At 53.6% G+C, this 12,492-nt stretch overlaps 1 protein-coding gene across 3 annotated transcripts in view; it reads right to left on the minus strand.

Annotated features, from left to right (window-relative positions):
• Nucleotides 1-3,906: 3,906 nt before the first annotated feature.
• Nucleotides 3,907-12,492, minus strand: part of CMTM7 (CKLF like MARVEL transmembrane domain containing 7) — a 47,601-nt gene continuing 39,015 nt past the window's right edge. Inside the window, exons 3-5 of one of the 3 annotated variants that reach the window (XM_054729946.1) lie at nt 9,641-9,739; nt 6,481-6,562; nt 3,908-4,447 (exon numbers count right to left, since the gene is read on the minus strand). In XM_054729946.1, the coding sequence (XP_054585921.1) occupies nt 4,440-4,447; nt 6,481-6,562; nt 9,641-9,739 (189 nt within the window). In that variant the 3' untranslated portion in view covers nt 3,908-4,439. Of the gene's footprint in view, nt 4,454-6,480; nt 6,563-9,640; nt 9,740-12,492 lie in introns of all 3 variants that reach the window. The other 2 variants (XM_054729945.1, XM_054729947.1) reach the window with 2 other exon arrangements.

Genomic DNA, 12,492 nt, shown 5'->3' on the forward strand with positions numbered 1-12,492 from the left:
TAATTGTGTGTGTGTGTGTTTGTGTGTGTGTGTGTGTGTGCGTGCCACAGAATTTTAGTAATTAGTGTATGTGTGCCATGAGATGAAAAACGTTGGAAATTGCTGTGTTACAGCAATATAATGCTAAGCGGACAAAGTCCCAAAAGATTGCCTACAGGCGTGGCATCCTTTTCAATTAATTATAAACAATTATCACTTTTAGGCAGCACATGTTCTACAATAGGACTGTATAAAAAGAGGCGAAGAGGTGTTGAATGGGAGACTCTGGAAGTTACTTCTGGAGAGGAGAAATGGGCAGGGGAGATGGGGTCGCTTGTGGTTACAGTTAAAAGGAGGTTACATCATGATATGCTCCGTGGTGGCTGCATTATTAGAAACAGGAAGGGAGGAAGGAGGCCTCGCGTGGACCAGCGATCACAGTGTGAGAGCGTCGCGAACCGAGGGTGATGACTCATCTGTGCACTTCAGGTCAAAGAGACTGTCCAAGCTGGTGTATCAATTTTGAACCCTGGTTTTGGACCAACACTTTTCCAAAGCCTGCTCCTGCGCGCGGACCAAGGGCGGCGCTGCTCCCCGCTGGCCACCAGAGGGCGCGCGCCGCTAGGGGAGGGCGCGGCCGCCGGCACCGGCCGCCACCTGCGCCTTGGGGTTTTGTTTTTGCAAAAGGAAAGCTGAGCCCAGCTGGGAGCCGTGGCAGCGCCCAAACAGGCGTGGCTGCTGGCAAGAGATCCTGAGGGCTCCCCAGGGAGGGCCCCCCCCTGCCCTCGCGCTGCCCTGGGGTTTCGGGAGGAAGCAGCTGCCCGCCCGGCGAAGCCTCTGTGCGCTCCTGGCCTTGGCCCCGATTTCCTGCTGCGCGCCCCACCTCCCCCGAGGCCCGCAGAGTTGCAAACGGAGGGCCCGCAGGCTGCATCTACTCCCCCCACCGGCTTGGCCTGGCCTGGCGGGAGTGTACCTTTAAAAGGTTTATTTGACCCCGCCGGCGTGGCTCCGTGGTGGAGCGTGGACCTATGAACCAGGAGGTCACGGTTCGTGAGCCCGAGTGGCAGGCTCAGTCCCCAGTGTGGGGCATGCAGGAGGCAGCCAATGATTCTCTATTCATCCTTGATGTTTCTCTCTCTCTCTCTCTGAAATAAATTTTAAAAATATATTTTAAAAAAGTTTATTTGGCAACACTTAAAAACCGGGAAATGTTTAGCCTAAAAATCCCGATTTCCCCTTCTCTCGGCAACAGTGCGCTGCCGTCCCCTCCGGGCCCTTATGCCGGCTGCCATCGCTGCCCAGAAGTGAGAGCCACATGGCACACTTCGTCCCACAGCACTGCCTTTCCTGCACAACTCCCCGTGGGGTTAACCAGGGTCTTTTTAAAAACGTGCATCATTTTCTACGTACGCTGACAAGGGTAACAAAACCCCAACGATACAAGTGGCTTCAACCTCCTTGCAAGGTGCGGAGGCGCCCGGGATGCTCAGGGCGGAGGTCCTGAGGATGCCCCTCCGTCCCGCCGGCTCTACCCTGGGTGGTGCCCCGCCCACGCCCCTGCCCAGCAGCCCGCGTGCAGCTCCTTCCATCAGGTTAGGGGCTTCCTCGTGTGTGCCTTTCCCAGGCAGAGAAGTCCCCCCTTCCAATCTAAATCGTATGTGAAACTCCGTGCTATCAAACAGGAAATAGGGTATCAATACAAAGCATCCATTTGCAACATTGACTTATTATAAACCCAGTTCCTAAGAATGGTGGGTGGGTTAGTTGGAAAAGCCCAGTTTGGAGTAAGGAGCTAGTGGGGCTGTAGCCTCTTCGGCTTCATCCCGCTGCTCTTCCTTTTTAAAAAAAAAAAAATATAAATATTTTATTGATTTTTTACAGATAGGGAGAGGGATAGAGAGTTAGAAATATCAATTAGAGAGAAACATCGATCAGCTGCCTCCTGCACACCCCTTACTGGGGATGTGCCCGCCACCAAGGTACATGCCCTTGACCAGAATCGAACCTGGGATCTTTCAGTCCGCAGGCCGACGCTCTATCCCCTGAGCCAGACCGGTTAGGGCCCCACTGCTTTTTCTTTTTTTTTTAAATTTCTTTATTGATTAAGGTATTACATATGTGTCCTTATTCCCCCATTCCCCCCCACCTCCCATTAACGCCCCCACCCCCCTGTTGTCTGTGTCCATTGGTTAGGCTTATATGCAGGCATAGAAGTCCTTTGGTTGATCTCTCCCCCTGACCCCCACTGTCCCCTACCTTCCCTGAGGTTTGATGTTCTGATTGGTGTTTCTCTGTCTCTGGACCTGCTTTTAATTGTGCAGGACGGAGAGGTCCCCCTGGGAGGGGGTGGGAGGCGTTTCAGCAGCTGCAGGCCACAAGCAGGGTTCCCCGAGGGCCGCCCGAGGTGAGGGCGCGCCTGTGCGGTCCCCAGTGTCAGCGTTTGCTGCTGCTGACAGCCGTGTGCGCGCCTTAGGTGTTGCCGGATGTTGTGCACAGAAAACCAGGTATTCGTAAGCCCCCCCCCCATCCCCCCGCCCCCAAGCACCGAGTTCACAGGATGCAGGTCAGAAACCACCCCACGGGGAAGTGGCGGTTGCTGAGGGCCCCAAACCAGCTGCGTTTCCCTGGCGACACGAGTTTGCTTTTCATGCTGGGAAGAGGCTGGGCGGCGGGGATGGGCCACTCTGGGTCACCGAGCATCCCGGCGGGAGGCCCAGGACCGGAGTGCGTCAGGCCAGGGCCGGCTGCCCAGGGAGGAAGCCAGGCAGCGCCAGCCCTGCCCTGACACCCCAGTGGCCCCAGGTGGGGTGGGCACAGGAGACACCAGACCGGGACTCACACTCCGGCTCTGTCACTTACCTCACGTCCCCTCGGCTTTCTCCTCGGGTCTCCAACTCCACTGCCAGGTCGCTCAGGGTGCAGGTGCTTCCCTCAGAGACAGGGGCGGGCAGGCAGCCCAGGGCAGTGTGCTCAGTGGTTAGAGCGTCAGCCCGTGCTAAGGGTTGCGGGTTCAATTCCTGGTCAAGGGCATGTATCTGGGTTGCAGGTGGGATCCCACCCCAGTCGGGGTGCATGGGGGAGGCAACCAATCGATTTGTCTCTCTCACGTGGGTGTTTCTGTCTACCTTCCACTCTCAAAATCAATGGGGCCCCACGGCGTGGCTCAGCGGGTGAACATCCACCTATGATCCATCCCCAGTGTGGGGCGTACTGGAGGCAGCCAATCAATGGTTCTCTCTCATCGCTGATGTTTCTCTCTCTCCCAGTCCCATCCCCTCTGAAATCAATAAAAATACATATACACAACAGACCTACCATTGGAACATTTTTTAGGAATACAGTGCAGTGGCATTAATGACGTTTACATTATGGTGCCCCGTCACCACCGTCCACCTCCAGAATGTGTTCATCTTCCCGAATGGCAGCGGTGCCCATTACACACGAAGTCCCTAGTCCCCTCGCCCCAGACCTGGCAACCACCATCCTACTTGTCTGCCTCTGAATCTCGACTACTCCAGGTCCCGCACGGGCGGGCATCAGACAGCATTCGTTGCTTTGCGTCTGGGCTATTTCACGTCCCAGAGTGTCTCTCAGGGTCATCCCCGGGGTAGCATGTGTCAGAGGGTCCTTCTGTTTTAAGGCTGCCCGCGCTGCCTTGCGTCCTGCTTTCTGTCTTGCGTGAACAGGAGGACTGCCTTCCACCCCTGAAATCAATTTGCTTTGAAAACATGCAAATCTCGAGAGGCCACTGTGCTCTGCATCCTTTACTGGCCTCACCCCCCCGGGCGAGGTCCCCAGGGAGCATCTCTCCCTGAGCCTCGCGGGCCCCTTCACGTCGCTCCTGGTTTTACAGCCTTCCCCCATCAACGGAACCCTACGCGGTGTGGTCTTTTGAGACTGGTGCCCACCCTGCTAGCTTATCCTTCTGGTGTAATAAGAAATCCTTCTGCCATTGGCCAAGTCAATATTTTATTTAAAAAACCAAAAAAAACCACACACGCGCGCGCACACACACGCGCACACACACACGCACACGCACACACACGCACACGCACACTGCTCACGAAGGCAGAGCCGGGAAAGGAGACTGAGATCTCGTCTTCCACGTGCAGAGAGAGCAGAGGCCCAAGCTCGATAAATTAGGAGAGGGCTTGGTCTTTCCGGGGAGACTTAAGGCAGCGTCACTCCCGCGAGGAGTGGGGTTTGTGCGGGAACCTCTCCAGGAACCTCTCCGTCACGTGAGGTGCGGTCACCAGTCTCGGTCTGAAAAGCAGGAGGCAGAGGCCACATCTCCCTGGAGGATGCTTTTCTTTCCCGGACGAGGAGGATCCTCTCGGAGGAAGACCGGGGGGAGAGGCCCGGGGCAGCTCGGGAGCCCAGGAGGGAGGAGAAGGCCCTCCCGTGCCCACCAGCTGGGCGGGGCTTTGGCACAGGAACACAGGTTCGGAGGTGGAGGTCCCTCAGACGGCTGCATCTTGGGAAGGAAAAGGCAACGTGAGGACGGCCGGCCAGGGCAGGGCCCACCCAGAAGTCACACACACACCAGCCGGGTGGCCCACGTTCCGCTCGGGGCACTGCCTTCCTCCACCCAGCACCAGCTTTCACTGGCATTATTTTATTGTTTAAATGCATCTCTAAAAAAAAAAAAAAATTAAATAGCGCAGAGGGGATTCCCATCCCTATTCCTCCCCACCCCAGGCCGCAACATGGTTCACACTGTTTTCACCACTCATTTGTGCCCTTACACAGCTTTCCTGAGACAGCATCCGTGTCCCACAGAATTCACCCAGGGTTTGCACTGTATTCACAGAATTGCACGACAATTTTAGAACATCTTCATCACTTCCACAAGAAACCCCTTGCCCCTTAGCGGGCAGCCCTGTGTCCCACCTCCCCTGAGCCGCAAGCAACCGCGAAGCTACTTCCTGTCTCTGGGTTTGTCTGTTCTGGCCGTGTCACCTTAATGGGACCCTAACTATGTGGTCTTTGGAGACTGGCACCCTTCCTGTTAGCTTTTCCCCAGTGATCCTGGGGAGGAAAGGAGCTCTTTCTGCAGGAAATGTAATGTAAACGCTGCCACGTTTTTCATGCTTTTTTTTTTTTGAAGAAAAAGAACAAAGAAAGGAAGTGCTAGATCAAAGAAAGAAGAGGATTAATTAAATTAGCGGGTTCAAGCTTTCAGCAATTCTTAAGATAAAAAACAGGTACAGGTATGGGGATATATTTATAAGGATGTTCATGACTGTGTTTTTTAGTAGCAAAGAATTACGTAACAACAACAACAACAAAATAATGCCCCTCCTAGGAGACAACTGTGGCACAGACATGCGATAGGGTCAGTGTGACCCCATGGAGCCATTAAGAGTGACAGAAGCCCTGGCCAGGGTTCCTCAGTGGTTAGAGTGTTGGCCCACGCACCAAAGGTCCAGGGTTCGTTCCCACTCAAGGGCATGTCCCTGGGTTGTAGGTTTGATCCCCAGCCCCAGTTGGGGAACAGGCAGGAGGCAACCAATTGATGTGTCTCTCTCACATCGATGTTTCTCTCTCTCCTCTCTCTTCCTCTCTCCTCCTCCTCCTTCCTCCCTCCCTCCGTCCCTCCCTTCCACTCTCTCTAAAAATCAATGGAAAAAAATATCCTCAGATGAGGATTAACAAAAACAAAAAAAAAATAAAAAGAATTAAAAAAAGGATGACAGAAAAGAGCACCTACCAACACGGGGAAAGTGTCTGACAGATGGAGAAAAAGATCAGGTTACAAAATAACCCATACCGTTCTGATCCTTTTAATCAAAGCGACATGTATACATACATATGTATCTCCAGCTCTCTCTCTCTCTCTCTCTCTCTCTCTCTCTCATCTCTCTCTTTCTCTCTCTCATCTCCAGCTCCATCTCTATCTCTGTATATTACTCAGAGAGAGGGAATACTGGAAGGAAAGACACCCAGCATGTGCTATTTTGGGATAGTGTGAGGACAGATGGTTTTTATTAAAAACATTTTGTTCTTATTTGCATTTTCTAAATGTCCCATACTTTCTCTCTGTCATTAGGAAACATATAAAGAAAATGCTTCTCACCCTGACTGGTTTGGCTCAGTGGATGGAGCGTCGGCCTGCGGACTGAAAGGTCCCAGGTTCGATTCCGGTCAAGGGCATGTACCTTGGTTGCGGGCACATCCCAGGTAGGGAGTATGCAGGAGGCAGCTGATCGATGTTTCTCTCTCATCGATGTTTCTAGCTCTCTATCCCTCTCCCTTCCTCTCTGTAAAAAAATTAATAAAAAATATATTTAAAAAAAGAAAAGAAAATGCTTCTCCATCAGAGGCTGGCACGTTGGGGCATTCCTGGGCGCGGCGGGCATGGGCCCGAGCAGAGGTCCCGGGCGCCTGTGCCCTCGCGGCCTCCACTACAGCAGCCCGTGACGTGTCGGGAAGCCCGGAACAGGCTGTGCTCCGGTCCCTGAGCTCACGGAGAGCACCTGTGTTCGGACAACCAGAACTCACCTGTGGACTGGGTCACACAAGAGATCTTGTAGGACAGCCACACGCTCGCCAGGCAGAGGAAGGTGGCCACGAAGCCGAAGATCTGCACAGGAGAGAGGGGAGAGGAAGCTCGGGTCAGGGGCCGGCCCCTCGGCAGTCTTGCCGCTTCCCATCCCGGTGCCTGTCCCTGCACTGACTGTGGCGGGGAGGGAGCTCGGGGAACCCCCTGAACCGAACACTGCGTCCTGGCTCAGGGGCAGAGACGAGGCCCTATGCCCAGGGCTCCCGGCTGGGACCCAGGTCTCCATCCCTCCGCCCTCCTCACTCTGGGCAACTTCCGCGCCCATGTTCAGGTTTGTTTCAAGCGAGCTGGGCCAAGCCCCTGTACTTTAGTGATCCTGGGCCGGTGGTCGGCAAACTGCGGCTCGCGAGCCACATGCGGCTCTTTGGCCCCTTGAGTGTGGCTCTCCCACAAAATACCACAGCCTGGGGGAGTCTATTTTGAAGAAGTGGCGTTAGAAGAAGTTTAAGTTTAAAAAATTTGGCTCTCCAAAGAAATTTCCATCGTTGTACTGTTGCTATTTGGCTCTGTTGATGAGTTTGTTGACCACTGTCCTGGGCTAATGAGAAAGAAAAAGGTGGGATCGTGCATTCTAATTTGTGTTTTAAAATGTGTAATGTTCAAGTGGATTCTTTTGGTGTGGTAGCACTGCTTGCGTTTCATTCATGACGGTTTCTGCCTGGCTTCAGAGCCGGGTGAGAGCCGGGAGCTGAGGGCTGCTAGCTAGCCTTATGTTTGCACATGTTTAAATAACACTGGACTAAAATGCGTTCAGGCAGCGAGCGCTCCTTTCCTTTCTGAGGGCCCACCTAGTGTTCAACTGTGGGGACCTCACCCCGTCCAACCTCCTCCTCTGCGTTTGGGGGACGGGGTGCCCAGACAGGAAGAGGGCCTCGCCTGGGGCTCATCCAATGGGCAAGCGAGGAGCAGGCACACACTCTGGGGTCTGGTCTGGAACCGCTGAGCCTGAAGCCCTTTTCCTTCCTTGTGAACAAATCTGGCAGCTGCAGCTGGTTTATAGGGCACTTACTCTGTGCCCACCAGTCTTCTAACTCTGCCCGGGGGGTCCTGGTGTGACCCTCTCAGCCCCTCACTTTGCAGCTGAAGAAATGGAGGGATGGGGTTGGGAGTGGGGTCAACGATTTGCCCAGGGCCATGGAGACAGTAGGGCCAGACCTGGGACTGGAGCCCAGGGCGTCTGGCTCCAGGGTCCACCCGCCGCTGCTCTGCCCTGGCCCAGCTGTCCTCAGGCCTGCAAAGCGCCCCAGGCCGCTATGTTGCCGCCAAGTGCCCTCGGAAACCACTGCTGCCGTCTAGCCCAGTGGTCGGCAAACTCGTTAGTCAACAGATCCAAATATCAACAGGACAGCGATTGAAATGTCTTTTGAGAGCCACATTTTTTAAACTTCTTCTAACGCCACTTCTTCAAAAACAGACTCGCCCAGGCCGGGGTATTTTGTGGAAGAGCCACACTCAAGGGTCCAAAGAGACGCACGTGGCTCGCGAGCCACAGTTTGCTGACCACTGGTCTAGGAGGAGGGGCCCGGGGTGAAGGGCAGGATCGTCAAGGCTGGGCTTTCTCTTCAAGCCTGGCTGCTGGTGTGCATGAGGGGCTGCCCCCACAGGCCCACGCACCCTCTCCCCTCCCCCCAGCTCCGTTCCCTTGGCTCCTCTGGTACCGATTGTCTGCGCCACATAACCGGCCCGTTGGAGCCTGTCCCGGCCTCTCCTTGTCTGCTCTGCACCATGAGCCCATTGTCTGCCATCCTGGTCTCCCTCTGTCTGCACTGCGTAACCGAACAGCTTCTTCGATGGCCACAGAACGCCCTTCTGCATGGCAGTGCCTCGTCTGCGAATTGTTCCGCGCGCCTTGGCCTGGACGCCTGAGCGGCATCACCACTCTCTCTCATAAGCAAGGACCCTACCTTTTTATTTCTTCCGGCTCCTCCACGGAACCAGGCCTGGTCCCAGGCACAGAGACGGCGTGTGATAAATGGGGTGGGTTGGGATGCCAGGGCCAGCACCATTCTGTGCAACCAGAAGCATACAACCCGTGGGCATCTCCCCACGGGGCCTGACGCACAGTGGGCACAACTTCTCTTTGTGCCTCCTCCCCCGGCCTGCCTGCAGGTGGAGCCCTGGGGGTGGCAACCACACCTCTCCTTGGAGACTGCAGGAGGGGGTCCTGAGGGGTACAAGGTGGTGGAGGGGAGGGAGGGCTGTGGGCGGCACTTAAGGGGGCATGAGTGTTTGGAGGAGTGACCTTCTGCCCCACGCCGACCTTTAGAGGGCAGACCCGGCCCCTCAGTGGGATTCTGGGAGTGAACCCACTCTTGGCCCAAAGCCTGGGGGATTTTGGTGAAGTCTGCCAATGAAAGAGTGGCTGTCACGCAGACAGCTTTCCCTAAAACTCGTTTTAAAAGTGTTGCTCCTTAATGAGGCAAATCGGTACTGGCCCACAGGCCGCCAAACGGAAAAGAATTTGCTAAATCAGAACTCATATGACAGGAGTCTATAAATCCTTACAGTAACGGCATACCCATCTGTATACCAGTATATGCGTGTGTATTTGTGTGGTAGGTATAAATGGATCCCACGGCACGGCAGTTTTGTCCATTTCCATGCTACCTCTATTTAGGCTATCCGAGGGGTCCATTTCACCTTTGAAAGGAACAGGAGGATTCCTTCCTGGCCTGAATGCGGCTAAAAGTTAGGACTGATAAAGCTAGGGCTGATAGCCGACCTCACCAGCAGATCACAGTGCTGTTCCCTTGGGCCCACGAGGCTCCAGACTATGTCCCTGCACGGGGCCGAGGCAGCCACGAGTACATGACCACCATGGACACGTGATTTCAAGTCCACGTGCCACCTGGTTTAAGTGGCGGCTGCAAGAGAGAGGCCCGGGCCGCTGGGGCGATTTGTGTGCCAACAGCCCTGATGATTCACCTCCTGGGACCCTCCGTGTAAGCCTCTTTGGAGACGGGGCTGGCTGGATCAAGGTGGGTACCGATTCTGAGAAAGAAAGGCCCCGGAAAACAATCCCTCCGCTGTCCCCGTCAAGAAGGAAACGAGCTCGGACAGCATGGATTCGCGGCGAAGGCGCCCCGAGGAGATCCTCACCGAGGCGGCCACCAGCTCGCTCTGGCTGTAGCTCTTGGAGGCGGCCACGATGGAGGCGATGAGGAGGAGCAGGGTGCCGATTAAATAGTGCAGGAGTTCCTGGGGGCAGAAACAAAGCAGAGCCGTGGGTCGGAGGGCCACTCCTGGTGCCGAGAGGCCACCGGGCGTCAGAAGAGATGGACAGAAGGGGAGGGAGTGTAACCCCCCGACAGGAGCAGTGCAGGTCACAGCCAACGGATGCGTGAGGCGGCCAGGAGGATGCGTGAGGCTGGCCAGGATGCGGCCGAGCAAGAGAGAAAAGATGCCAGGCAGGCAGGGAGGAAGGGGACAGAGAGAAAGGATGAGTCCTGTGTGAGGACGGAAACCCACTCAAGGCTGCTCCACTCCGGAGACCAACCTGTAGACAGTACCTTGCCCTCCGGCCAAAGCTACTACAGAGCACCCGAGCTTCTCCTGGCTCCCAGGCTGAAGAGTGTAAGCAAAGCTCCAGCCCCGAGAAGCGAGGCCCCTTAAAGAGATGGGTGCCTTTCGCTGCTGCCTCAGAGAATGCTTTGGGCTCACAATGTGCTGGCTCTGGTGGCTGCCTGTCCTGTGAACCGTTTTTTATTTTTAAAAATATATATGTTATTGATTTTTTTACAGAGAGGAAGGGAGAGGGATAGAGAGGTAGAAACATAGATGAGAGAGAAACATGGATCAGCTGCCTCCTGCACACCCCCTACTGGGGACATGCCTGCAGCCAAAGTACATGCCCTTCACCGGAATCGAACCTGGGACCCTTCAGTCCGCAGGCCGATGCTCTATCCACTGAGCCAAGCTGGTTAGGATGTGTGAACCGTTTTTTAGTTGTGGACTTGACAGGTGCTGGGTCCCCTCAGACCCGCAGTCAGAGCCTGGAGTGTGGTCCCCTGCCGGCCCTTCTGCCAAGTGCTTGGGCGTGTGGTGGGCACCGGCACTCTCACCCCTAAGCCCCCCTGGTTTTGTCTGCATTTTGTCTTCCCTCTTCTCTTCTCTTCTCTCCAGAAGTGCACCTGAGGCCAAGCTCTGCGGGTAAGTCTCCTGGTGGGACTGACTCCGCCTTGGCCCTGCCCCCTGGCCCACAGGGCTGTTCGTGGCCGCCCCACTCCCTCTCCAGGATTAGGATGTCATTCAGCAGCATGGAAGCACTTGCACCTCTTCCTTCTTCCTCCCCAGTAAATACCAGGTCAGAGCAGAACTGGGGTTCAAGGCCATTCGTAACGTTCACTCTGAATCCAGAGGGTGTGCATGTGCAGTCTCCAGCGAGAGTTCAGAGATGATTCCTTCGCGGAGTTCTGCCCATCAGGGCGGGCGGCTGTTCAATGTTGGGCAAGCATTCCGCTTTCAGGCTGCAGCTCCTGTCAAAGCCGTGCAAAACCAAAGTCCCCGACTTCTCGCCGAGCGACGAGAAAGGAGTATCGCAAGGTGGACCACAGAGATTCTGACCAAGAGCAGATGAGTAACTGGAGGTTCCCTCCGCCAAGATTCTCTGGGGAAAATGACTTGAGAGAGAGTCCTAAAGGGAAGGTGCCAACTTGCACTGGGCTAAAAAAATGCGTGGCTGATGTATCCTCCCAACATGCACTCCCCTTACAGCCACCCCCATTCTCCTCCCCGAGTCGTTATTCTCTGCTTTGCTTGCTCCTTGTGAGTATCAGGGAAGCCCAGAGAAGCTTGCTCTCAAAAGCAGCGAAAAGGTGCCTTTGAAAGGGGCCTTACAACTTAGAAACAAAAGGAATTTCTCTTAAAAAGTGAATGATTAAACAATTCAACCAAGAAGCAGAAGATGTCAGACTAGATAAAAAAAAAAAATCCAACTACAGGCTTTCTATAGGAGACACACTTTATATTCAAAGATACACATAGGTTGAAAGTAGAAGGATGGAAAAGACGTGTGATTCAAACAGCAACCAAAAGAAAGCTAGAGCGGCGATAGTTGTATCAGACAAAGTAGATTTTAAAACAAAACAAAAAAATGTTACCAGAGATTAAAAGGGACGTTTTATAACGATGGAAATGTCAATTCGTCAGGAAAATATAACAATTATAAACATGTATGCACCTAATAACAGAGCAACAAAACACATGAAACAAAAACTCAAGTAAATGGAGAAATAGATAATCCAGAAATAAAAGCTGGAGGCTCCAATACCACATAATGTTTAGAACAACGAGGGAGAAAATCAACCAGGAAATAGAAGGGTCAAACAATACTACAGAACCACTAGATATAACAGGCATCTATGAAACATTCTATCCAACAATAGAATATACATTCTTCTCAAACGCACATAAAACATTCTTCAGCATAGACCGTATGCCAAACCATAAAAACAACCCCAGCAGATGTAAAAGGACTGAAGTAATGTGGGGTGTACAACACTCCAAGTACAACAGAATGAAATTAGAAATCAATAGCAGATAGAAATTTGGGAAGCTCACAAATTTATAAGAAATTAAATAACACATTCCCTAACTAATTCCTGGGTCCAAGAGGAAATCACAAGGGAAATGAGAAACATACTTGGAGATGAATGGACATGAACACCCAACCCACCCACCTTATGGGAAGCAGTGCTCAGGGAGACGTCTATAGCTGTACATGCAAAAAGAAGGAAGGTTTCCTATTCATAACCTAACCTTCACCTCAAGACACGGGAAAAGACGAGCACAGTAACCCTAACGCAAGAAGGAAGCCGGGAAATAACGAGTCCTGACAAGGACGGAGAAAAAACTGGAACCCGAATACACTGCTGATGGGAATGTGAACGGAGGTGCCGCTTTGGGAAAACAGCCGGGCAGGTCCTCAGACAATTAAACAGAGTGACCCTGTG

Source organism: Eptesicus fuscus, chromosome 18, assembly GCF_027574615.1.
Source record: "Eptesicus fuscus isolate TK198812 chromosome 18, DD_ASM_mEF_20220401, whole genome shotgun sequence".
In the NCBI taxonomy this organism is placed as follows: Eukaryota; Metazoa; Chordata; class Mammalia; order Chiroptera; family Vespertilionidae; genus Eptesicus; species Eptesicus fuscus.